Genomic DNA, 26925 nt, shown 5'->3' on the forward strand with positions numbered 1-26925 from the left:
ACACTAAAAAACATTATCCCAATGACCAAGAGTTGCGCATATAACATTTAAATCATATTTCTCAGATGAAAATTAAACTTTGTGAGGTTAGGACAGCACGGTGGTTTAGTGGTTAGGACTGTTGCCTCACAGCAAGAAGGTCCCAGGTTTGATTCCCACCTGATCCTTTTGGTGTGGGGTTTGCATGTTCTCTCCGTGTTTGTGTGGATTCCCTCCAAGTGCTCCAGCTTCCTCCCACTAACAAAGACATACAAGTGAACTGGAAACTTTAAATTGGCCGTAGGTGTGAGTGAATGTGTTTGTCTATAAGTGTTGACCCTGTGATAGACTGGAGGCTCATCCATCCACCTATCGCCCAATGAGCACTGGCTCCAGCCAACCAACCCGGTGACCTTAACTGGAATAAGCAGGATTAGAAAGTAAATATGAGCTTAATATATCAGTCAAGTATAGCTGAAAAAAGTAAAAGATTTACATGACAGTAGGCTAACATTATATTCATTATACAATATATTTTTATCTTATGAATCCAGTTTGTATTATATTCATATGAATCGGTTTAACTGATAAATATGCCTTAAATGAAGTATATTAGTTTTGGTTATCCAAATGGATAGAAATCTTTTAAATAATTAAAATGGGTAAGTCCTGTAAGTAAGTCCAATTATTTGTGTCAATATTAAGAAACATGACAGTGTGAAGTGAATGTGATGTGTTCTATTCCTACTCATACCACTTTGCACACTTTCAGCCTCTTGCACTCACTTTCTTTGTTATTTAAGTCTGAGAGGGTTCAGAGGTCAGATTAGGGAGAGAACTGGGGCTGGGCCACGTTTATGTCTAAAATGCACAAACCTACGTACACAGGTCCATAAATGTGTATGTTGAAGGAGTTATTTTAGCTACATACATACTGGAGATGAAAGCAAATAAAATAAAACAGCAGACTTTCCGCTGGGAGAATATTAAAATCCAAACTAGGTGACTGGAGTAAGTGTAACAGATCCTCATTCTGGAGGATGAAAAATATTTAGACGGCTGCTGCTGCAATGTTTCATAGACAGGTGTGTTTTATTCTTGCATTTAAAAAAACAGGTAAGCATGTTAAATATGTTAAGTTGTTGCTGGTGGATTCTGTTGATGTTAAATAATATTATTATTGTCAAGCATGTCATTTCCAGTAAAGCAAAGCCCAGGCAAAGAAAAAAACAAAAAATTAAATCACAAGTAAAACATTACATGTGCATAAATCAAATATTTATGTTCCTAGAAACTAAGAATGAGCACAAAAGTCCAGAAAAAAAAAAAAAAAAAAAAAAAAAAAAATCACACAAAAAAAAGTGTGGAGAATGAGAAATATTATTTACCCAATAAAGAAAAACACCCTTTCATCAGGTGTCCAGATCAGTAACACCCTGCCAGGAACATCTGTGCCAATGTTAGAAATTAAAAGACAACTTCAATGGCGTAAATACAGTCTCACTGGTAAAAATGGTCATCTATCGTGAAAAACAGGATGACCATATTAGAGTTCAAAAATAGCAAACACCTGTGCAGCTCTCTAACACTTATGGACACATAAAGGCTGAGTTGTGCCAGAATCATGGGAAGAGTACGGCAAAATAAAAGAGCAGCAACTGACCCAACGCACACAAACTCATCAATGAACCACGGCGGAGGTACTGTCAGGACGAGGACGTGTAATGGAACTGATTCCTACATGCTCACTACTGATGTGACTGCTGAAAAAAGCAACAGCATTAAGTCTGAAGTGGAGAATTACGTATCGACAGAAACAAAAACCATCATGAGACTTTGAAGGCAAACAGTGAAATGTTCTGCAACGTTCGTGTCAATCATCTGATCTGAATCCGACAGAGTATGTTCATGGTGAAACACCCCCCGAGGAGGCACAAACTGAAGACAGCTGCAGCAGACATCTGTCAGAGCACTGGAGAAGAAAAATATGCTGGTGTCTGTCCTAGCGGGGGAAATATGTGTAAAATATCAGTCATTGTGAGTCTTATGGAATAAAAATGCCAAATTTTGCACAGACATTGTTTAACATATAATATAAAAATTTAGCTTGTCATGTCAAACATTTTTTAAATCAAGGTAATTGTGGTTTGAATGGATTCAGGGTGTAAGAAAACACTTCATGTCATACAGACACAAGTGGAGTAATTTTCTGTTTTTTTATACAATGAACCTACATTGATTAAAAAGAAAAAAAAAATGAGCTTGGCCTGGTATCAGTTTTTTTTTTATTATACATCCGTATGCATCTACATATCAGCCCCATTACCCAGACTCCAAGACCTCAGTGGCTGAAGAGAATTTATAGCCATGTATTAGTTCTATTCATGTACCAATCTGTCCAATTAATTTTGGTTTCTACCCCCCAAGTACTTTTTATGAGATGGGGAGTGTGTTTATGCTCCTACATCTTATGAAACAACAAATCATCAATTTCACAACACATTTATGGACAAACAATAACAAAATCTTCTCACGAATAAGTTTCAGTAAAGAGTGTCTGGCTGGCGAAGTCAGCAGGTCTTTCCTTTGGCCGCGGCAACGACGGGGTGCCATTCAAGCCAAACTGAGGGGTGCTTGCGCTCAGGAAATAGAAAGGCACGTGAGTAACTCTTCCAGTGGACCAACACTGAGAACAGAGAGGTGACAGAGGACAGAGAGACAAGTCAATATGAGTCTGTATTTACAGAGGACACAAACAACGATATCAGGAAGAGAAACGAAAAAATAACTGACCACAGTCAGCAGTGCTCCATGTGGGAAATGTGGGTGGAACTGCATCATTCTTGGCTCTGCACCAGGCTCCCCGTGAACAAAACCACTAAACAGAGAAACAGGAAATATTCAATAAAGCCAGATGGGATGTAGTACTCCGGAGGGAGTGCCAATACTTTTGAACTATGAAATGCATCCACACATTAAAGAACAAACCATGGCAAAAGCTCAAAGATGGGTTTGGTTCTCGTCTTGAACACTACAATCATCGCAGGACGGTTTGCCACTTGTGGAACACCTGAGACAAAAAACAAGTACATCATGCTGAGTTAAAAAACATTAACAAAACAATAAAAAAGAAAAACAAAATATGCCTGACCTTTGAGAAGAACTGCAAGTCTTTCTCCTCTAGGATCCCAGACTAAAGACTGAATCTCCCCACCAACACTGGAAAACATAAAACACAGGGCACAAAACCTAGGCTCATGTGGATCACGTTACTCAAAACTAAAGGACTCGACCAGACCTCAGGAAGCAGAGTTTACTGTAAACCTTTAATTCCACCGTGAAACACACTTTAACCAAAGAACTTGCCAGCATCAGGTATTTGGTTCGGTTACTCCCTTGTGTAATTGTATATGTGTTACTTGCTTTTCTGAAGCTGTTTAACCAGTACAATATTAAATGTAAAGAAATTACAAATAACTGCAGTTTTATATTTGCACCGTGACAGTGTTCAAATTAGATCAAATTTCTTGACCCCCACCGCCACCTTTTTTTATTTTTTTATTTTTTTTTTTTGCGTGTGTGAGACACTGTTGAGACACGATTCTGCTGTTTTGTCCAGTGTGAACATGTCAATTTGTAATCACAAACGGCTGATGATATTACCTCCAATGAAGTATGATATCTCGGCGAAGAGGTGGAGATGACGTCTGGGTTTTATGGAGTGATATGATCAATCAATCAATCAATCAATTTTTTTATATAGCGCCAAATCACAACAAACAGTTGCCCCAAGGCGCTTTATATTGTAAGGCAAGGCCATACAATAATTACGTAAAACCCCAACGGTCAAAACGACCCCCCTGTCAGCAAGCACTTGGTGACAGTGGGAAGGAAAAACTCCCTTTTAACAGGAAGAAAACCTCCAGCAGAACCAGCTCAGGGAGGGGCAGTCTTCTGCTGGGACTGGTTGAGGCTGAGGGAGAGAACCAGGAAAAAGACATGCTGTGGAGGGGAGCAGAGATCAATCACTAATGATTAAATGCAGAGTGGTGCATACAGAGCAAAAGGAGAAAGAAACAGTGCATCATGGGAACCCCCCAGCAGTCTAAGTCTATAGCAGCATAACTAAGGGATGGTTCAGGGTCACCTGATCCAGCCTTAACTATAAGCTTTAGCAAAAAGGAAAGTTTTAAGTCTAATCTTAAAAGTAGAGAGGGTGTCTGTCTCCCTGATCTGAATTGGGAGCTGGTTCCACAGGAGAGGAGCCTGAAAGCTGAAGGCTCTGCCTCCCATTCTACTCTTACAAACCCTAGGAACTACAAGTAAGCCTGCAGTCTGAGAGCGAAGCGCTCTATTGGGGTGATATGGTACTATGAGGTCCCTAAGATAAGATGGGACCTGATTATTCAAAACCTTATAAGTAAGAAGAAGAATTTTAAATTCTATTCTAGAATTAACAGGAAGCCAATGAAGAGAGGCCAATATGGGTGAGATATGCTCTCTCCTTCTAGTCCCCGTTAGTACTCTAGCTGCAGCATTTTGAATTAACTGAAGGCTTTTCAGGGAACTTTCAGGACAACCTGATAATAATGAATTACAATAGTCCAGCCTAGAGGAAATAAATGCATGAATTACAACCCCTGGCAATAATATGGAATCACCGGCCTCGGAGGATGTTCATTCAGTTGTTAATTTTGTAGAAAAAAAAGCAGATCACAGACATGACACAAAACTAAAGTCATTTCAAATGGCAACTTTCTGGCTTTAAGAAACACTATAAGAAATCAAGAAAAAAAAGATTGTGGCAGTCAGTAATGGTTACTTTCTTAGACCAAGCAGAGGAAAAAAATATGGACTCACTCAATTCTGAGGAATAAATTATGGACTCATCCTGTAAATTTTCATCCCCAAAACTAACACCTGCATCAAATCACATCTGCTTGTTAGTCTGCATCTAAAAGGAGTGATCACACCTTGGAGAGCTATTGCACCAAGTGGACTGACATGAATCATGGCTCCAACACGACAGATGTCAATTGAAACCTGCCATCCCCTCATTACCCCATCCCCGTAGAGACGGTGCCTGCTCCCAGACCACCAATAACCAGCAAAAATCTATTTAAGCATAAAAATTCAAAAGAAAAAATAATATAGCACCTTCAACTGCACCACAGACTAAAACAGTTAAATGTGGTCTATTAAACATTAGGTCTCTCTCTTCTAAGTCCCTGTTAGTAAATGATATAATAATTGATCAACATATTGATTTATTCTGCCTTACAGAAACCTGGTTACAGCAGGATGAATATGTTAGTTTAAATGAGTCAACACCCCCCGAGTCACACTAACTGCCAGAACGCTCGTAGCACGGGCCGAGGCGGAGGATTAGCAGCAATCTTCCATTCCAGCTATTAATTAATCAAAAACCCAGACAGAGCTTTAATTCACTTGAAAGCTTGACTCTTAGTCTTGTCCATCCAAATTGGAAGTCCCAAAAACCAGTTTTATTTGTTGTTATCTATCGTCCTCCTGGTCGTTACTGTGAGTTTCTCTGTGAATTTTCAGACCTTTTGTCTGACTTAGTGCTTAGCTCAAATAGATAATTATAGTGGGCGATTTTAACATCCACACAGATGCTGAGAATGACAGCCTCAACACTGCATTTAATCTATTATTAGACTCAATTGGCTTTGCTCAAAATGTAAATGAGTCCACCCACCACTTTAATCATATCTTAGATCTTGTTCTGACTTATGGTACGGAAATTGAAGACTTAACAGTATTCCCTGAAAACTCCCTTCTGTCTGATCATTTCTTAATAACATTTACATTTACTCTGATGGACTACCCAGCAGTGGGGAATAAGTTTCATTACACTAGAAGTCTTTCAGAAAGCGCTGTAACTAGGTTTAAGGATATGATTCCTTCTTTATGTTCTCCAATGCCATATACCGACACAGTGCAGAGTAGCTACCTAAACTCTGTAAGTGAGATAGAGTATCTCGTCAATAGTTTTACATCCTCACTGAAGACAACTTTGGATGCTGTAGCTCCTCTGAAAAAGAGCTGTAAATCAGAAGTGCCTGACTCCGTGGTATAACTCACAAACTCGCAGCTTAAAGCAGATAAGCCGTAAGTTGGAGAGGAAATGGCGTCTCACTAATTTAGAAGATCTTCACTTAGCCTGGAAAAAGAGTCTGTTGCTCTATAAAAAAGCCCTCCGTAAAGCTAGGACATCTTACTACTCATCACTAATTGAAGAAAATAAGAACAACCCCAGGTTTCTTTTCAGCACTGTAGCCAGGCTGACAAAGAGTCAGAGCTCTATTGAGCCGAGTATTCCTTTACTAGTAATGACTTCATGACTTTCTTTGCTAATAAATTTTACTATTAGAGAAAAAATTACTCATAACCATCCCAAAGACGTATCGTTATCTTTGGCTGCTTTCAGTGATACCGGTAATTTGGTTAGACGCTTCTCCTCAGATTGTTCTGTCTGAGTTATTTTCATTAGTTACTTCATCCAACCCATCAACATGTCTATTAGACCCCATTCCTACCAGGCTGCTCAAGGAAGCCCTACCATTATTTAATGCTTCCATCTTAAATATGATCAATCTATCTTTATTAGTTGGCTATGTACCACAGGCTTTTAAGGTGGCAGTAATTAAACCATTACTTAAAAAGCCATCACTTGACCCAGCTGCAAAAAAGCAGTCCTACATATTTGTTTAATATGCGCATTGAATGACATATCCTGATCAAAAATGACTCCAAGATTTCTCACAGTATTACTAGAGGTCAGGGTAATGCCATCCGAGTAAGGATCTGGTTTAGACACCATGTTTCTAAGATTTGTGGGGCCAAGTACAATAACTTCAGTTTTATCTGAGTTTAAAAGCAGGAAATTAGAGGTCATCCATGTCTTTATGTCTGTAAGACAATCCTGCAGTTTAGCTAATTGGTTTGTGTCCTCTGGCTTCATGGATAGATAAAGCTGGGTATCATCTGCGTAACAATGAAACTTTAAGCAATGCCGTCTAATAATACTGCCTAAGGGAAGCATGTATAAAGTGAATAAAATTGGTCCTAGCACAGAACCTTGTGGAACTTCATAATTAACCTTAGTCTGTGAAGAAGATTCCCCATTTACCTGAACAAATTGTAATCTATTAGATAAATATGAATCAAACCACCGCAGCGCAGTGCCTTTAATACCTATGGCATGCTCTAATCTCTGTAATAAAATTTTATGGTCAACAGTATCAAAAGCAGCACTGAAGTCTAACAGAACAAGCACAGAGATGAGTCCACTGTCTGAGGCCATAAGAAGGTCATTTGTAACCTTCACTAATGCTGTTTCTGTACTATGATGAATTCTAAAACCTGACTGAAACTCTTCAAATAGACCATTCCTCTGCAGATGATCAGTTAGCTGTTTAACTACCCTTTCAAGAATTTTTGAGAGAAAAGGAAGGTTGGAGATTGGCCTATAATTAGCTAAGATGTCAATTCTGTGTTTGGGGTCACATGCATACAGAAAATGTCCAGATTTGAACTGCTGTCTGGTATGTTACAGGATGGGCAGACTGATGAATTCTATAAGGTCTAGAGCAACACAGACTTTTATTTTGAAATACAGGCTCTTATTGTGGAAGTGTGTATTGGTCCAATCACCTTGCAGTTTTCAGGACTTGAATCCTCATGAAAAAAAACAAAACAAAACAAAAAAACATAAGTATGCTAAATGACAAAAGTCAGCTCTTTCTGGATTTCAACTGATGCTCCGGACACACAAACACACATCATTATATCGATAACCTAAGCACTGGGTCACCCTTCTGAGTATGGTCTGTTTGAGGTTTCTTCCCTTAAAAAAAAATACACTGGAGGGAGTTTCTCCTTACCAGTGTGCTTACTAAGGGGGGTTGGTATGGTTAGACCTTACATTTGTGGGCTGAGTTATGTTGTGATTTGGTGCTATATAAATAATCTGAATTGAAAACTAAACCTCATGTCCTTCAGAGAGTATTTGAATTATATAAATCAATCACTATTATTCATAATCTGTGATGGCCATGACTCAGGTGTTCATAATTAATCTTCATCCACACTAAAAAAATGCTACCAAGGGCGTTACCCACCTTGAGTCAGTGAGCCAGGCCCGGCACACAAAGCACAGACCACTCACACTAGTAAAACAAACTGCAAACAAACATAGTCTGAGGATACCCTAAAAAAAAGTATTTTAATTTTTGTGGTACAGAAGATCATTCCAGCCAGCTTTCACTGTGTTTCTAGGTGCTTTCGGAGACCCACTTTACTGTGTATGATGTACCGTAAATGACTTCATGGGTGATCATTTGAAGTTGTCCCACCCACCCAGCCTTTGAGAGCTCTTACGTAATATCTCCATCTGGTGTGTTAAATGTCGTCTCTGATAGATCAGCCACTACTGCTGCTGCTTGTGTAGGTGCACCTGGTGAAGGCAAAAAAATAAACAAATAAATAAATAAGAGCATTTCACAATAACTTGATGACTATACGCTGCCTTTTTTTTTTTCTTCAACTTAATAGAGGCAAGTAGGCCTCCACACCTCTGCTCCCTGTTATTGCTAACCTGGTAGGTCAGAGAAGGTCAGGGCATAGATGACCATCTCTCCCTGGACAGTAAAGAGAAGTCGACTCCCATCTGCGCTCCAACAACCAGACTAACAACAAAAACAATGCAATTTAATACATCAATAATCAGGTGTATGAAGAATTATTGGTCTTTAAACAGTGACTTTTAGACATGGTGGAATGTGATCACCTGGCAGCGCCCTTTGACACATGGCCAACGCTCACATGTCCACATTCTGGTCTCCCACACCCTGAACAAAAAAAATAAAAACACTAGATAGTTTTAGTGAGAGACAGGTGGCAATTTTAAACTTTACTTTTTATCTCCTGATTATCTTACAATATCTACTAAACTACTGACTGTGCCACTAGTCCTTTACACATTCATAAATACCAATGACAGCAGGTGGGCACCAGCACAGGTGTACGTATGACAACATCACTGAAGAGAAAACTAACTGCTTAAATATTTAATTTTGGCTCTGATTTAAAGTGGAGCGTGCTTTTGTGGCTCTACACACTAAACTTCAAAGATTAGAAGCTCTTGTGAAAGTGTTCATCTCTGAATTTTGTCAAGATGAAGTCCCGTCTCTCACCTGAATAACGAAGACGGTGTAGAAGCAAGAACGCGGCTGCCATCAGGAGACCAGGACAGGAAGGTGACACCACCTCCTCCCACACGCTGAAGAGGCACGCAGCTTTCTGCAGCTACATCCCAAACCTGAAACATACATCAACACTGAAAAACTAAAACCAACAACCACACCGATGCAACGAGAAATCAGACAAATATTTTGCAAGACACCTTTTAATGCAACATCATTTTAAAGACTTGGGAGTGGTCAGTTTGTACCATAATTGCAGTGTCCACAGGTGAGGCCGAGACGAGGAGCGAGCCGCTTGGTGACCAAGCGATAGATGTAACTGGCGTGTGACCAGGATGTGACAAAACTTGAGCACAACCAGACGAAGGCCTGAAGTGGTCGAGCAGGAGAAAAGCGCACAGTGACAAAAAAGTATGACATAAGATCAGACCATGTAGAAATGGCCCAAAGTACCTAGTTGATAGTGAGCATGGATCCACGTGCCAGACCAGCAAACAGCTTTGGCAAGCTACAGCAAGAGCAGACGCACACAACGGCTTCCACTGCATGGCTGCCACGCTCCTCTGCAGGCGATGCTTTAGTGTGGGAGTCGTGGCGCTGCCAGACAAAGCAGAAAAGGAAACACTGTGATAGAATAACTGAAAAGTCGAACAAAACATTGCTCGGCGTGCTCTCAGGTTTGGAGCATGTTTGTCATCTTCCGGACAACTGTGGTAGAAAGAGCAAATGAAGATAGTACCCACAACCAAAACTGTCTGAGTGAAGCACAGCAGATTTACAGTCCACTGTCCTACAAGCTGCTGTTTTAAAGTATACAGATATGTTTAATCAATTATCACCAGCACATGGAAAATAACATATTCAATGATTTTGATGTCCACACCAACCAACCAACCATTGATCTGGACATGGCTTCATACTCAAACCACCTGAGACCAAACAGATGTCTGTTTTGGAGGTCGGTCACTAAAAAACAAACAAACAAAAAAATTATTTTGGGTCAGAACACCCAAAACCAAACCACTGACTAATTAACATACAAAAGACCCCAAAACCAAGCAGAAATAAAACCAAAGCAGTTTAATCAAACAATAAACACAACTGGTAGAACTTCAGCCATGAATTTGACATTGTAAAGATCACAAACTATACAGATATTCAAATAATCTTGCCAGAGTCGCCAAATTAAACAGGAATGATAAAACTTAAGACCAAATTACAATCAATCTTTTTTTTTTTGCATTTTGGTTCAGGGATGGTCATTTATACCTCATTAAATTTACACCAAAAGTCATTTCTTACAGATTTTCTCAGTGTTTGTCTAAAATAGTCAAACAACCCAATACTAACCCATCAATGGTCTCAGGGCAGGTCACACTACTCAACCCCCTGTCCAAGTTAGTCAACACTGCCCAAAACCAACTGGTCTGTTTGGTCCACAGTTAGGATGGTCTGAGCAGACCGTTACTCTAAAGCTTTGGTTAACAACCATTTATTTAACTATTATTAATTTTTTTGTTAAAAATCAAAAAAGATTGGTTATGGTACCTTTTGGGGTTGTAAATCTTGATGGAGTCATCCAATAAGGCCACAGCAAATTTGTCTGCATGGGGATGCCAGGCAAAGGCTCGGACCACACAATCCGACCTGAAACAGCAGCAGAAAACACAGCACTTAAACCACTTAAATGACAAACAAGATCAATGCTCATTACATGTCAAGGCATGTCTAAGGGCCAACAATCCCCGAAAGATGTAGATCTCCATCTTCTGGATCTGAATAGTAGAGAAGCTTGAATCTTCAACTGGACTGGGTTGCTTGACGCGAGGACGTTTCGCTTCAAATCACAGAAGCTTCCTCAGCTAAAATTCTTGCTCTGGTAGTCTGACTTCTGTCTTGACTCTTGTAGAGAAGAAAATACAGAAGCCAACAAAAGCTGGAGTTTTTTAAACCTAACCAGACCCCTCCTACCGAGAGGCCGACTGCTACAGGCTAGTGACTAAACAATAGCTCTAATTAGCACCTAGATTCAAGCTTCTCTACTATGGAAACCACCTGGACAACTGAGAGCCTACACAGAAACTTCTGGATCTGAAACAAAATAGTTATGGGCAACAACAACTATGTCCTTCAAGTGCATTAGTTTACAGTTATTACAAAAATAATAAAGTTACTTTAAAATTCATTCATTTTCTATATGTGCTTATTCCAATTAAGGGTCATGGGGGAGCTGGAGCCATAGTCATAGCCACAGTCATTGGGAGAGAGGCGGGACAGGTCGTCAGACAATATGTAGACAGACAACCACAGTCACATCTATGGTCAATTTAAAGTTTCCAGTTCATCTAATCTGCATGGCTTTAGAAGTGGGAGGAAACCAGAGCACTTGTGGTAAGAACATGCAACCTCCACACAGAAAGGACCAGATGAAAAGCCCCACCTGCTGTGAGGCAATAGTGCTAACCACTAAGCCACCATGCCACCCACAATTTACAATATTAAAAAAAAACAAAAAAAAAAAAAACTACTAAGCTCCTTCATGTACACCTGCATTTTAATAAACAACAGAATATAATGATGTCTTCTTCTTATAACAATCATCATCTGTTATCAAGTCATAAAAATCTGGTTTACGACTATTCATTAACACACTCAACAAAGTACAGGTTTGAGTTATCTGCACGTTACACAAACTCTGGTTCCTATTCTGTCCCCACCTGTGATTATAGAAATAAATACATTTAAGAAATTTAATAGTCTTCTGCTAAGAGTTCCATCAGCTAGTGACCCTTTGAGCTGGATATTATATTGGCACTTACCATTTCAGTACTTGTGAAAACTCAGCAATCATGTCCTCACTGCTCAACTACGGAGCAAATGACAAACTACTGTTAAGACAGATTTAACTGTAGCAACACATTCATCTGCAGAATCAAATAATGTCTCATGTTTAGCAGTAGAACTTACTGTGAGGTGAGGAAACAGGGAGCCGTGGAGAGAAGAAATCCATCTGAGCAAAGCCAGGACACAGCCAGAACTTACCGACAGCCATTTAGGAACTGTGGACACACGACTAGAGATGTTACAAGTCACGTCAACGTGCGATCCAACACAACAGCACATGGCAGCATCTCACATACCCTCTGTATGTGATTTGGCAATTTCATTGAGCAGCCCAGTGAAACCACCATCCCGCCTGAAACACACAGAGATGATATGTAAATTATACTGGAAAAAAATACTCTTTTCCCATCATTTAAGGAGTTTTTCTGCTCATGTTTTCAAGTAAACTGGATTTGTAAATTATACAGAAATGTATTACTTGGGGGGTTGCAAGATAAATTTGCTCTATTTTAAATGAGAAAGCATGCAGCTGCACAGCTGTAAAAAGAAACGGATTCTTACATTTACATTCTTATTATTATTACAAGGAAGTTGTGTTTGTATTAAGTTGTCAGCAGGATTAGCCAAGGAACAATATTATTAAAGTCCTGTCTGGGGAGTTCTAGAACATTTTCTCCAACTACAGCACTGCGGTTTATTACCTTCGCCAAGGAGGTTATGTTTTCGGTCGAGTTTGTTTATTTGTCTGTCTGTCTGATTGTCAGCAGGATAACTCAAAATTTTGTGGAGTGGTTGGAAATGACAAGAGGAACATCTGATTAAATTTTAGTGATGATCCGGATCCAGGAATTTTTTTAAAGGATTCTTCACCATTGCGGGAAAGGGGAAATTTTGACATTCTAGTTTCTAACACCACAAAAACAAGGCAGAAAGGCTTGAAAAAAATTGGGGTGAAACATAGTCAAATGTTCTATCAAACAACAAAGTTTGTGTTGTGTGTTGGGGGGTGTGGCTGGACATTTTGGTGTTCTTTTCTTTTCTTTGCTCTCCAGGTGGCATGAGAACTGATTTGTCTGTGGAGAAGGTGCTGGCTGATGAGTCCTTCACCCTCATCAACATCATGTGCAGCACCTGTGAATGGTGCTCACGTGCAGCCTTAAAGACTTTCAGCTGAAGCAGATAATTGGATGGCGTTCTGCATTTAAGTCATGTGTGATTCAAGCAGAATTGCCGGGAACTCGACCTTGTGATGTTCGTTTGTGAGACGCTGAGGACCGCGCCTGGGTTTGACACATCGAGTCCGTGAAGGAGGAAGGGTGAGGGACACATGCTGTCAGCACACATCAGAGGTGATTAAGTGTTTGACTAATTGTTGATAGTAACTTGCTATTTTGTTACGCAGTATATTTGAATTGTGATGAGAATGGTGCAGCTTGCTTCTCACGGTTGTGACGTGCGGATAAGTGATCCTCCACCTGTTGTGAGAAGCTGCTCATTTGCATAAAGCTCAAAATACAGACCTGAATGTGTTGCTGATAGTGTGTGTCTTTTGAAGGATATTAGTTGGAACTGCTGACTTACCTCACCTCTTCTATCCTTCGCAGAGAGTCGGTTTGTCGTGTCCACCTGGGGGGTGGCTGGCGGTAATAGTGGGTCCAGAAGCGCCGGGCTTCGATCCTTTTGGGCGCTGGAGAGCGTGCCAGCCTTCACTCCACCAGAAGGACGCTATTTCAGTTTTTACACTTTATTATGCACCAGCGGGTGAAATAAATAAATTGTTTTTGTTATTGGAACCGCTTTCTGGTTATTTTTAGCGCTGGGTTCCGTCTGACGCAGGTCCGCTCCTCAACCCGCGTCGACACATAACAGTTTGGTGATGATCGGATCCGGATTCCGGATATGGTGATCCAGAATATGCAAAAATATAGGGAAAATAGAAAATGTGTCAGTGTGAGGTGACAAATGAAGCTAGAGATGCACAACTAACACCAAATTGTAGCTCTGTACTGATTCAGTAAGGTGTCATCAGATTTGATGTAGCTTGAAATGTTATGGAGCTAGATCCAGAAGAAAACCACCATTACCGAAAAATCGTTTTTATACAATAGCTTTTGAACTAATAAAGACATAAAAGTGATTCCAAGTTCTAGTGCTATGTTTTCATGGTCAAGGATGTCAAATATAAAGGAAAGAAAAGTGTATGTATCATAGTTTTGGTTGTAACACTGAATTGTTGAATAGATCACTGTGCCAAGGAGGGAATCTCTTTAGGGTCAGTGACCCTATGGCCTTGTGTAGCACATGCAACACTTAAAAAATAGTTCTATTTCAGAATTTACTGTTATTTATTTAGAGAAGTATTTCATAAATGTTAAGAAATTCATATATTTGCAGTTTAATTGAATAATAAATTGAATTTTGTCTCTTATTTGTTTTTGTCTATAAGCACATACAATATCTGCTCAGATGACAGTAGCTTCTGGGAAAGGTGCAAGTTGCAATAAACTGTGATGCCAAGCGCTAAGGATACATGCTATCCAGTCACAGCAGATTAAACTTTTTTTTACTAGCAATCATCATTGTTAGACTTTTTTAGGTTCAGTGATTCCACGGCGTGTAGATGTTATGGCGTCAGTGACCCCATGGCCTTGACGGAGGTTTGCACTCTCCGAGTGCTTCTAGTTAAAGAATAACCCCAGTGCGACACTGTTGGTGTAATAAGCAGGCTGTTGTTCTCCGTGTAAAGTGGAATTGCATCAAGAAGGGCATCTGCCATAAAACTTGTGCTAATTCAAGATGCAGAGTCAAGTCCCCAGGCGCCTAATGGCGACTTCTGCTCCTACTGGCAATTAGGATGGGTTAAATGCAGTAGACACATTTCATTGTGCAGGGAACATGTTCTTCTGTGCATATGACAATAAAATTTCTTTGAATCCTTTGAATCCTTTGAGATTCACATTGGATCTGCTGTAGTGACCCCAAGTAAAAGAGAGAAGCCGACAGAACTTACTCTTACATTATGGTGCATATCATGTTGTGATTTCTTTGCTAAGCCTACCACGCGGCTGCACTCCTCATCCACAGTGTTTCAGAGTGGACCAGGAAAGCGACTTTACTACTGCTCTCTGTGCGACTGTGGAGCTTCAAGGACTCTCTGGGAAAATATAGACTCAACGGACTGGACTCCTGTAAAAAAAAAAATAAAAATACATGTTAAATGTATTTGTATGGAATTACAACCATTAGTAAATGAAAGAAAATTGATCAAACTTATTTTTCAAAGATGTGACAACTTGCACTTTTTCTCTGATTTATACAATCCAAAATTAAATGGCAATCCACCTCTGTTTCCATCTGTTGGTCATCAAACATCAAGCAACTGAATTTGCCCATTTTTTTCCCAGGCTCACAATGCAACATCATTTGGGTTGATTGTTAGGGACACAATTCCCACCCCCAAAAAGCCCAAATTCACCTATATTGACATCGCTTTAACAATCAACATTTTCCATTCACTTTCACAGTTCCATGACTTAATGTTAAGAATAAATAATAAAAGCAACAAATATTATTTTTTTAAACACATTGGAGGACTTAATAGTACACTTATTTATAGTGCTGTAAATAATAATAATAATGATTTCTCCATTTTAGATGCTCAAAGATCTCAGAAATCAGTAGGAGATAAATACTTTTTTCTCCCATGGGATTTGTTTATTGTTCCCACATAAGTCAAATTAATTAAACTTTTGCTGCAATCAAGCTTCTCTGCTGCTAGTTCACATTCTTCCACAATGGCTCCCCACCAACCAATATGACTAACCTCTCCATTAACCACTACAATCCACAAAGCTGTGATTTCAAAGTTCTGCCACACTCACAAACAAGAACCGATTCCCTGTATGAGCTTGGTAAAAACATGGCGACTGTCATATTGTTTTGCTGATATTAACTATTACCAAGGTTGCAGTTTTATATAAAGCAGCTTTCAGTCAGACCTGTTTCAGTGGATTTCCAGTGTTGGTTCCTGAAAGCAGCTCGTTGTTGGACTCACACAGAGTGGTCTGTCCGAGGGGCAGGGGAGGTGGAAACAAAGCAAGAGAGCACATCATGGCCACGGTGACCCTGCCAGTAGTTCCTGAAAACACACCGCTGCCAATCGATGGACTTCTTGCATTTAATCAAAGAGGAAATGAAGAGTAAGTTAGTGATCAACATAAAATTAAACTATGTTGACAGCTGGTTAACTGGATAAGTGGTTGATTATTTAGTTTTGTAGCAAGAAAAAAAAAGCAACTTTTACTGCTTCACAAATGTGACAATAACGGTCTTCTAAATTTTTAACATCACGTATGGAATATTTTGGTGTTATGACAGCTAATGGAGGTTAAAAGAAGCAAATTGAAGATGTGGCCATAGATGGTGAGGAATTGTAATTGGATGTTTGCGCAATATTGTGGACTCAACAACTGATATAACAATCATAATAATAACTAGAAAGACACTCAGAGACTGCGGAACTGCTAATAATTAACCCACAAAATTTCAATCAAATCAGTCAACTACAGATCCCCAAAAATGACAGGGATGATTACATCCGCTATTCCTATGCAGTTGTGTCGGTAACTGAATATTATTGTTACTGCCCTAGTATTTCGAAGGTCGAATGGTTTGATGATTAGTTTCTTAGTCAAACCGTTTCGAAGATGGAAAATCGTGTCTAACTGAATTTTCCTCAAATCAATTGTAATCCAAGGAAAACAAAATAATGATAAGCAGGAGAAAATTTAGCAGTTTCTGTAGATGTACAATTATCCGAAAATATTTAAAGTTATGTCACTCAGTCTCCCTTTTAAAAGAAATAGTATAAAAAAAGATTCATCAATTAATAACTGATCATGAAAACAGCAAGTTTAGGTGAAATGGTTCATCTTTAGACCTTAACACTGAGTGGAGCTAACAGTTAGCTTACGCTTAACTAAACTCCTCTACTTTAATCTTTAGCGCCAAGATGACAGCGGCTTTTTACCAAAACACTGAACGTTACCTTTATTATTCCGTGAAGCTTAGTGAGTTAACACAGACACACACATAATGAAACGTCTGTTATTGTGATTTTAAGATTCCGACATTCAGTCAATCCCGCCGTGCGAACTACGGCAAGTCAGAGGGACCAACTGTGCAGGAGGAGCGCTGAAGTGCTGCCACCTACAGGTGAACGTACGCCACTGCATCCGCAACAGTACCCACACACACGCACGCATTCAACATGCTGTGTGCGTGTGTCTGTGTCTGTGTACACATCTGCATAGGAAAGTGGATTGACACAGTCCAGAATTTTTATATAAATCTAGATTTTAATTTTAAAAAATTTATCTTCTGTCAACAAGGAATCTAGTTTTAGGCCGACGTCAGGATGTAAGTGAAACACCCCCTTACTTTTGTACAAAGGCAACTTGCTTTACTAACTAAGGGCTGGATCCAGAGTGAAAATCTGACAAGATGCATTTTTGCCCAATGATAAAATAAAAATCGTACGCGTCTTGTTATTCAATAATCTTCATTCTTTTATTCGTGTGCAACATACACTGTCACACTTCTTTTAATATATTTATTACACTTCATGGACCAAGTGAACACTTCTTATTTGTATAAATATGATATCCTAAAAAAAAAACAACACTATAACAAAAATTGACTGTAAACAGTATCAAATTTATTGCCAAAATCTTTCAATTATACCCGAATCCATATATGATTTTTTTTTTCAGTTGATAAAATCAATAAAAATATGGCTGCATATATTCTTAATAATAATATATTGAGATACAGACAGTTCACAGAAGACATTTTCCATTGATACCAATCAAAATTAGAAATAGTCCAGCAGGTAACAATATTCATCATGTCCATGACTAAATATACTAAAACAAATACATCACAATTGTACACATACCACAGTTGCGATATGTGTACAATTGTGATGTATTTGTTTTAGTATATTTAGATTTTGTTGTGATTTGGCACTTTATAAGCCGAATAAATTAAAATTGAATTGAAATTGAACATTTTATTGAGTCTAAGTAAATAAATATGAAATTGGTCACTGGATCCTTAAACTTTGGACATAATAAACTCTACATGGTGAATCCTTGATCTCTGGACATAAATAGGAATAAACAAAATCTGTGTTTTTTGTCAAAAGCATTTCCTTTTAGACATTATTGGCATAAATATCTTTCCATATATCTAACCTGAGCTCTTACAGCTGCTGTCCTGCACTTCAGGATGTAATTTGTAAAGAGATACAGCATGTCTCATTTTGGGAGGAAAAAAACGTTTTAGTCAATTGTAGTTTCTTGTCTGTATTACAACATTTGGAAAGAGGTGTAATTTTATTTAAAGCGGCAATTCATTTTGAAGTTATTCCAATCGGACTCTTGTCTCAGTCAGCACACAGCCGTGCAGCGTTTGGAGCTGTGTGAACAGAACGGAAGACGATTCTCGTTTCTTGACGGTGACAAGACAGGAGTCCCAGTTATTGACTTTAATGCACACATAAGTGCCTCACGGTATTTTAATGGCTTTGAGAGGGGTTAAGAAGTGGACTTGCCATTTCTGAAGAGCAGCGAATCAAAGAACCAATGAGCTAGTGGCTCGAAGCATTGCTTCAATGGTTCACAGCTTCAAAGTGGAGTCGCCCTGCAGAAACGGTCGATTACAGAGCTGCTGCAGACCAAACCCTGAATATCTGACTTTATCTGTACGTCCGTATGACTCTGAAACTCGGAGAAATCCGTATAATTTACGGACTATAGGTTGACATGAAAACCACCGAAAAGCTGTGTTCACCGCAGGGACACGTTCAGCACTATTCGGGATTATTCAAGATTTTTTTTTTAGCGATGACGAACGATGTGTAAAAAAAATTTGACCGATGCAACTGCATCGGTCTAAACTGGTCTGGATCCGGGCCTGCTACTGATATACGTATATCACATGTTGGTTGGGTTGGATCAAGAGGAGCAGATGAGAGGCTGCGCACCCCCCAGCCCAAAAAAGAAGAGACACAAAGAAAAAATATGAATGAAAAAAGATAAGAAAGGGGAAAAGTAAAAAAAAAAAAAATATATATATATATATATATATATATATATATATATATATATATATATATATATATATATATAAAGAAAATAAGACAGTTAGACAATACGAGCGGCGAAGCTCGCTCTTATGGTAGACGACAGACGAAGGCACAAAACAGAAATGGCACAAACATTTTCTGCAGTGGGGATAAAGCTAGCACTGGTACCACAGTCTCTTATACAAAGAGACTGGTAGCGTGTTTTTGAAAACATGGCTGTGATTGGTCCATCTGATACGTCGGCCGCTATTGGCTATCACTCCATGCTCTGTGATCGGCTGTGGCGTAACCGCCGAAAATGGTACCAGTGCTACATTGTAAACAAAGGCTGCAGCCAATCAGCGAGCGGCGTGTCTCAGCCAGTCAGCAAAATGTCAGAATCCTGACTAAAAGTCACGTGACCAAATAACCCGATACCGACTCCTTTGCATTGGCTGGAGGATGGAAACAACTTAGGAAAAAGCCACAAACCGTTGTCGTAAAAAGCTGTAAAAACCCACAAACCGACGGTAGAAAGGCAATACTTGTTCGTACTAGTGAAGTGTATGAATCAATCCCGAAGCTTAAAAATAATAAAACTTGTGGGTTAGATTGTATTACAGCAGAACATCTGAAATATTCTAGCTATAGATTATGTCCCCTCTTATCAATGTGGTTTACTGGTTTTTTAACCCATGGATTTTTGCCTGAATCTATTACATGTGTTGTTTTGGTTCCTGTCATTAAAGATAAGGCAGCAAAATTGAATAGCTTGCAAAATTACAGGCCCATTGCCCTTGCCAGCATTGTGTCAAAAGTCTTAGACAATATATTATACTCAAGGCTTGAATTCTATATTCAAACAAGTGATAATCAGTTTGGCTTTAAAGGAGACCTACATTGAAATAAATGCAGTCAAATCTTTGGACCAAAAAAATGACTTATATTTACACATAAGATCCTTCTGAATGTAGTAAAGTAAATCTTCAATGTTGTGAAAGTGTAGTGACACGGACCCACAACAGGGGGCGCAAATGAACGGTCAATAGATGAGCCAAAAAGTAACAATTTAATGTTGTGAAGGTGCACAACGAATACACAGACAATCTCAGAATATGATTACAGTCAATCCAGAAAGGTGACGTGTGGGCAGGCTCGAGGATAGAAGACGTCTGTCCAGAGAAGAGCCGGAACCACACGATTTCCGCCGCCACCGAACCCGGTGAATACTGGAGCCGCCAAGTCCCGAATTCCCAGGTGATCACCGTCCCCGACTGTCGGATCTGGTACTGCCGGCAAAGAACAAAGACAGTCAAGTGTGGGTGTGTGTACACCCAGTAACAACAACGGTGTGAATGCCACCTCCACCTCTCACTCAATATGCTGATGAGTTTGCAGTGATCCCTCAGAGGAAAAGAGTGCCGTCCTGCACTCACTCAGCCTCCACAAAACAAGGGACCGGTACGCCTGCAAACACTCACAATTTACAGATTATAGGTAAACACAAATGGCTGAGGATATTACCTCCATTGAAGTACGATATCTCGGCGATGAGGTGGAGATGACGTCTGGGTTTTATGGAGTGGGATGATGAAGAATGAGTGACAGCTGTCAGGACATAATGAGTAACAGCTGTCACTCCCGGCTGTGTCCGTGGCGGCAGCACCCTCTCGTGCCTGAAGCCCGCACTTCAGGCAGGGCGCCCTCTGGTGGTGGGCCAGCAGTACCTACTCTTCTGGTGGCCCACACAACAGGACCCCCCCCCTCAACGGGCGCCTCCTGGCGCCCGACCAGGTTTATCGGGGTGTCGGCGGTAGAAATCGGCCAGGAGGGCCGGATCCAGGATGAAGCTCCTCTTCACCCAGAAGCGTTCTTCGGGTCCATACCCCTCCCAGTCCACCAGATATTAGAACCCCCGGCCCATTCGACGGACGTCCAGGAGCCGGCGCACTGTCCAAGCCGGCTCCCCATCAATGATCCGGGCAGGAGGCGGCGCCGGACTGGGAGCACAGAGGGGTGAGGTGTGGTACGGTTTGAGTTTGGAGACGTGGAACACCGGGTGGATCCGCAGTGAAGCTGGGAGCTGGAGCTTCACTGCGGCAGGGCTGAGGACCTTGAGGATGCGAAATGGGCCGATGAACCTGTCCATCAGTTTTGGTGGCTGTACTTGTAGTGGGATGTCCTTCGTCGACAACCACACCTCCTGCCCGGGCTGGTATGCAGGGGCCGGGGACCGCCGGCGGTCTGCATGGGTCTTGGCCCTCGTCCAGGCCTTCAACAAGGCAGTACGGGCGGTGCGCCACACCCGACGGCACCTCCGAAGGTGGGCCCGGACTGAGGGCACACCGACCTCTCCCTCCACCACGGGAAATAATGGGGGCTGGTACCCCAAACACACCTCAAATGGGGAGAGGCCGGTGGCAGAAGACACCTGGCTGTTATGCGCATACTCGATCCAGGCCAGATGGTTATTCCAGGCCGTCGGGTGCGCGGATGTTACACAGCGGAGGGTCTGTTCCAGCTCCTTGTTGGCCCGCTCTGCCTGTCCATTCGTCTGTGGATGGTACCCGGACGAGAGGCTCACGGTGGCCCCCAGTTCCCTGCAGAAACTCCTCCAGACGTGAGAGGAAAACTGGGGACCACGATCCGAGACTACGTCAGTGGGTATCCCATGCAGACGGACGACGTGGTGGACCAGGAGGTCCGCTGTCTCCTGGGCCGTAGGGAGCTTCGGGAGGGCCACGAAGTGGGCCGCCTTGGAGAATCGGTCCACTATCGTGAGGGTGGTGGTGTTGCCCTGGGACGGTGGGAGACCCGTGACAAAATCCAGGCCGATGTGGGACCAGGGGCGATGAGGCACAGGAAGCGGTTGGAGCTGACCTTGGGACTTTCTATGGTCAGCCTTGCCCCTGGCACAGGTGGTACAGGCCTGGATGTACTCCCGGACGTCGGCCTCCATAGACGCCCACCAGAAGCGCTGCCGGACAACTGCCACGGTCCTTCGCACCCCTGGATGACAGGAGAGCTTGGAACCGTGACAGAAGTCAAGGACTGCAGCCCTGGCCTCTGGTGGGACGTATAGTTTGTCTTTTGGTCCAGGTCCTGGGTCCGGGCTTCGTGCCAGGGCCTCCCGGACGATCTTCTCCACGTCCCAGGTGAGGGTGGCCACGATAGTGGACTCAGGCAGGATGGGCTCCGGTGGATCCGACAGTGCAGTTTTGACCTCCTCTTCGTGTACCCGGGACAAGGCATCCGACCTCTGGTTCTTGGTCCCGGGGCGATAGGTGATCCGGAAGTCAAAATGCCCGAAGAACAGTGACCAGCGGGCTTGCCTGGGGTTCAGCCGCTTGGCGGTCCTGATATACTCCAGGTTCCGATGGTCAGTGAAAACCGTGAACGGCACAGATGCTCCCTCCAACAGGTGTCTCCACTCCTCAAGAGCCTCTTTCACCGCAAGGAGTTCTCGATTGCCGACGTCATAGTTCCGTTCAGCCGGGGTCATCCTGCGTGAAAAGTAGGCACACGGGTGAAGAACCTTATCAGTCTCTCCGCTCTGGGATAGCACGGCTCCTATCCCTGAGTCAGAGGCGTCCACTTCAACCACGAACTGGCGGCTAGGGTCGGGCTGCACCAAAACTGGCGCAGTAGAGAACCATCATTTCAACTCCTTGAACGCGGCTTCGCACCGATGCGACCAGGTGAAGGGGACTTTTGGAGAGGTCAGGGCTGTCAGGGGGCTAACTACCTGACTGTAGCCCTTAATGAACCTCCTATAGAAATTAGCGAAGCCGAGGAACTGTTGCAGCTTCCTACGGCTTGTTGGGGGGGGCCAATCTCTCACCGCCGCAACCTTGGCCGGATCAGGGGCGACGGAGTTAGAGGAGATGATAAACCCCAGGAAGGACAAAGACGTGCGGTGAAACTCGCACTTCTCGCCCTTCACAAACAGTCGGTTCTCTAACAACCGCTGCAGGACCTGACGTACATGCTGGACATGGGTCTCAGGATCTGGAGAAAAGATGAGAATATCGTCCAGATATACGAAGACGAATCGGTGCAGGAAGTCCCACAAGACGTCGTTAACCAAGGCTTGGAACGTCGCGGGGGTGTTGGTGAGGCCGAACGGCATGACCAGGTACTCAAAGTGACCTAACGGGGTGTTAAATGCCGTCTTCCATTCGTCTCCCTTCCGGATCCAAACCAGGTGATACGCATTTCTAAGATCCAGCTTAGTAAAGATTTTGGCTCCATGCAGGGGGGTGAACACGGAATCCAACAACGGCAACGGGTATCGGTTGCGAACCGTAATCTCATTCAGCCCCCTGTAATCAATGCATGGACGGAGTCCGCCATCTTTCTTGCCCACAAAAAAGAAACCTGCCCCCATCGGGGAGGTGGAGTTCTGGACCAGCCCGGCAGCTAATGAGTCCCGGATGTAGGTCTCCATTGATTCGCGCTCAGGTCGTGAGAGGTTGTGCAGCCTGCTGGACGGGAACTCAGCACCTGGAACCAAATCAATGGCACAATCGTACGGACGGTGCGGGGGAAGGGTGAGTGCCAGATCCTTGCTGAAGACGTTAGCAAGATCGTGGTACTCAACCGGCACTGCCGTTAGATTGGGAGGGACTTTGACCTCCTCCTTAGCCTGTAAATCGGGACGAACCGAGGATCCTAAACACACCCAATGGCAGGTTTCGCTCCACTGAACCACCACCCCAGACGGCCAATCAATCCGGGGATTGTGCTTCAACATCCATGGGAAGCCCAAAATCACGCGGGAGGTAGAAGGAGTTACAAAAAACTCAATCTCCTCCCGATGGTTTCCAGACACCACCAGAGTTACTGGTTGTGTCTTGTGTGTGATTAAAGGGAGGAGGGTGCCATCTAGTGCCCGCACCTGCAATGGCGAAGGAAGCACCACCAGAGGGAGCCCTACCTCGCCCATCTGCTGTCTAGCAGATTCCCTTCTGACCCCGTGTCCCACCAGTGCTGGGGGCTTGAAGGTTAAATCCCCACTCAGGATTGTAACTGGGAGTCGTGTGGCAATCTGTGTGTGTCCCACGTAAATGTTTTGACCCCCCCCTTAGCCCAGTCTCTGAGGGCGGTTGTTGTTGTGGCCGTTTGGGGCAGTTTTTCTGTATGTGCTCCTTCGAGCTGCAGAGAAAACACTCCCCGCGGACCAGCCTCCTCATTTTGGCCCTGTGCTTTTCCCTAACAACATCAACAGGGGGAGCTGTTGCCCCACGGAGCGCTGCAGCTGTGGAGCGTGGGGAGGGCAGCCCCTTTTCGAACCCGGAAGGGAGAGGGACGGCGCGTATCCGGCCACGTCCTTCGCCTCGCTCCCCCAACCGATTGTCTAACCGTATAACGAGATCGATAAGCCCATCTAAATCCCACGGTTCCTCCTTAGCTACCAGATGCTCCTTCAGGACCGATGACAGTCCGTTTATGAAGGCGGCGCGGAGCGCAACGTGATTCCAGCCGGACCTCACAGCCGCGATGCGGAAGTCGACTGCATATTCGGCTGCGCACTGGCGCCCCTGTCGCATTGACAGCAGCATTGTTGAAGCGGTCTCTCCTCTGTTAGGGTGATCAAACACTGTTCTGAACTCCCCCACAAACCCAGTGTATGCTGATAACAACCGTGAGTTCTGTTCCCAGAGTGCCATAGCCCAGGCGCGTGCCTTACCCCGAAGCAAAGCAATAACATAAGCCACCTTGCTGGCGTCAGACGCGTACATCACGGGTCGTTGTGCAAAGACGAGCGAACACTGCATCAGAAAGTCCGCGCACGTCTCCACACAACCCCCGTACGACTCAGGGGGACTTATGTATGCTTCAGGGGATGGTGGGGAGGTTTGTTGAACGACCAGTGGAATGTTAATACCCGGCACCGGGTCGGCAGGAGGAGGAGCCGCAGCAGCGCTCTGATCGCGCGCTTCCACCTGTGCGGTGAGAGCCTCCATCCTGCGATTAAGGATGATGTTTTGCTCGGACATCAAATCCAGCCGAGCGGTAAAGGCAGTGAGGATTTGCTGCAACTCATCGAGCACGCCTCCTGCAGACGCCTGTGCACCCTGCTCTTCCATTGGCTGTCCAACAGATGGATGACGCCCCTCGGGATCCATGACGCTGGCCGAGATATCCTGTTGTGAAAGTGTAGTGACACAGACCCACAACAGGGGGCGCAAATGAACGGTCAATAGATGAGCCAAAAAGTAACAATTTAATGTTGTGAAGGTGCACAACGAATACACAGACAATCTCAGAATATGATTACAGTCAATCCACAAAGGTGACGTGTGGGCAGGCTCGAGGATAGAAGACGTCTGTCCTGAGAAGAGCCGGAACCACACGATTTCCGCCGCCACCGACCCGGTGAATACTGGAACCGCCAAGTCCCGAATTCCCAGGTGATCACCGTCCCCGACTGTCGGATCTGGTACTGCCGGCAAAGAACAAAGACAGTCAAGTGTGGGTGTGTGTACACCCAGTAACAACAACGGTGGGAATGCCACCTCCACCTCTCACTCAATATGCTGATGAGTTTGCAGTGATCCCTCAGAGGAAAAGAGTGCCGTCCTGCACTCACTCAGCCTCCACAAAACAAGGGACCGGTACGCCTGCAAACACTCACAATGTACAGATTATAGGTAAACACAAATGGCTGAGGATATTACCTCCATTGAAGTACGATATCTCGGCGATGAGGTGGAGATGACGTCTGGGTTTTATGGAGTGGGATGATGAAGAATGAGTGACAGCTGTCAGGACATAATGAGTAACAGCTGTCACTCCCGGCTGTGTCCGTGGCGGCAGCACCCTCTCCAGCCTGAAGCCCGCACTTCAGGCAGGGCGCCCTCTGGTGGTGGGCCAGCAGTACCTCCTCTTCTGGTGGCCCACACAACAGGACCCCCCCCTCAACGGGCGCCTCCTGGTGTCGGCGGTAGAAGTCGGCCAGGAGGGCCGGATCCAGGATGAAGCTCCTCTTCACAGGCGGGGGTCTGAAAGGTTTTAGCCATGCTCATGTTCCATTCGAAGCATTTACTCAAAAAAAGTCTGAAGGACCTAAATGACATGGTGAGATGCTGCAGAGCTCTGAAGCCATTTCTGGTTTGTGGCTTGTTCTGCCATTGGTTTGTGGCTTTTTACTGCTTTTTACGACAGTGCTGTCCGGTTTGTGGCTTTTTCTCCGCTGGGCTGAATTTTGTGCCATTTCTGGTTTGTGCCTCCATCTACGCTGTGCGGCGGTTCGCTTCTATTTTAAAAAAATGAAATTTGTGCCATAATTTCTTAGTCGTTATCTTCTACTGAAAAAAGCTAAACATCACTGTGTTCAACAATATGAAATCATTTTTACCCTGCATGATCTGTCCATAGAAGTAGGACAAATGTCAATGATATGCATGATGGATTTTCAAGTTAGACGTACTTCTATAACTTACACTTCATGTTAGGTGTTGAACAATAGTCAGAGTAAGTCATTGTTTTTTGTTTGTTTGTTTGTTTTACTTTTTTGAATCTGTTCATGTTATTGACTTAACCCATTGTTAACAGCTGCAAAAACTAGCAATATCACATTGTATATATTGTCTTGTACGGAGTAATTAAAGGTATGATTTACAATTAAAATTAGTACTTTACTTTTCAAATTTGACTTTTTTATTAGTATTCACAATGTTGCTTACGACATAGTATAAAAATTATTTTTTAAATCAATATTGTGACATTATTACACTGTCAATCTAT

General features: G+C 42.9%; 1 protein-coding gene and 1 long non-coding RNA gene across 3 annotated transcripts in view; both read right to left on the minus strand.

The window, feature by feature from the left end:
• Positions 1–26925, minus strand: part of LOC117512698 — a 589105-nt gene that overhangs the window by 61515 nt on the left and 500665 nt on the right. The gene's annotated exons all lie outside the window — the stretch shown is intronic.
• On the minus strand, positions 840–17235 carry aaas (achalasia, adrenocortical insufficiency, alacrimia). Of its 2 annotated transcripts, none has more exons than XM_034172859.1 (17): positions 17098–17235; positions 16049–16220; positions 15109–15236; positions 12347–12402; positions 12174–12265; positions 12026–12072; positions 10755–10853; positions 9660–9803; positions 9455–9575; positions 9198–9322; positions 8792–8852; positions 8600–8690; positions 8383–8458; positions 3131–3198; positions 2968–3049; positions 2773–2857; positions 840–2665 (listed from the first exon to the last, which is right to left on the minus strand). In XM_034172859.1, the coding sequence occupies exons 2-17, from the start codon at positions 16160–16162 to the stop codon at positions 2510–2512; spliced, it is 1545 nt and encodes a 514-aa protein (XP_034028750.1). In that variant the 5' UTR covers positions 16163–16220; positions 17098–17235; the 3' UTR covers positions 840–2509. The 2 variants fall into 2 exon arrangements, with proteins under 2 accessions (XP_034028750.1, XP_034028749.1); XM_034172858.1 differs by having other exon boundaries at positions 16049–16188; positions 17098–17233.

Source organism: Thalassophryne amazonica, chromosome 6 (assembly GCF_902500255.1).
Source record: "Thalassophryne amazonica chromosome 6, fThaAma1.1, whole genome shotgun sequence".
NCBI lineage: Eukaryota > Metazoa > Chordata > Actinopteri > Batrachoidiformes > Batrachoididae > Thalassophryne > Thalassophryne amazonica.

Excerpts from the sequence above, each read along its gene's own strand:
- aaas (XM_034172859.1), bottom strand. The coding sequence starts at position 16,162 with ATGATGTGCTCTCTTGCTTTGTTTCCACCTCCCCTGCCCCTCGGACAG. Across the intron at positions 9,576-9,659 it reads CCATGCTCACTATCAACTAG|GCCTTCGTCTGGTTGTGCTC; the intron begins GTACTTTGGGCC and ends CGACCACTTCAG. Across the intron at positions 8,459-8,599 it reads GACCTTCTCTGACCTACCAG|GTGCACCTACACAAGCAGCA; the intron begins GTTAGCAATAAC and ends TGCCTTCACCAG.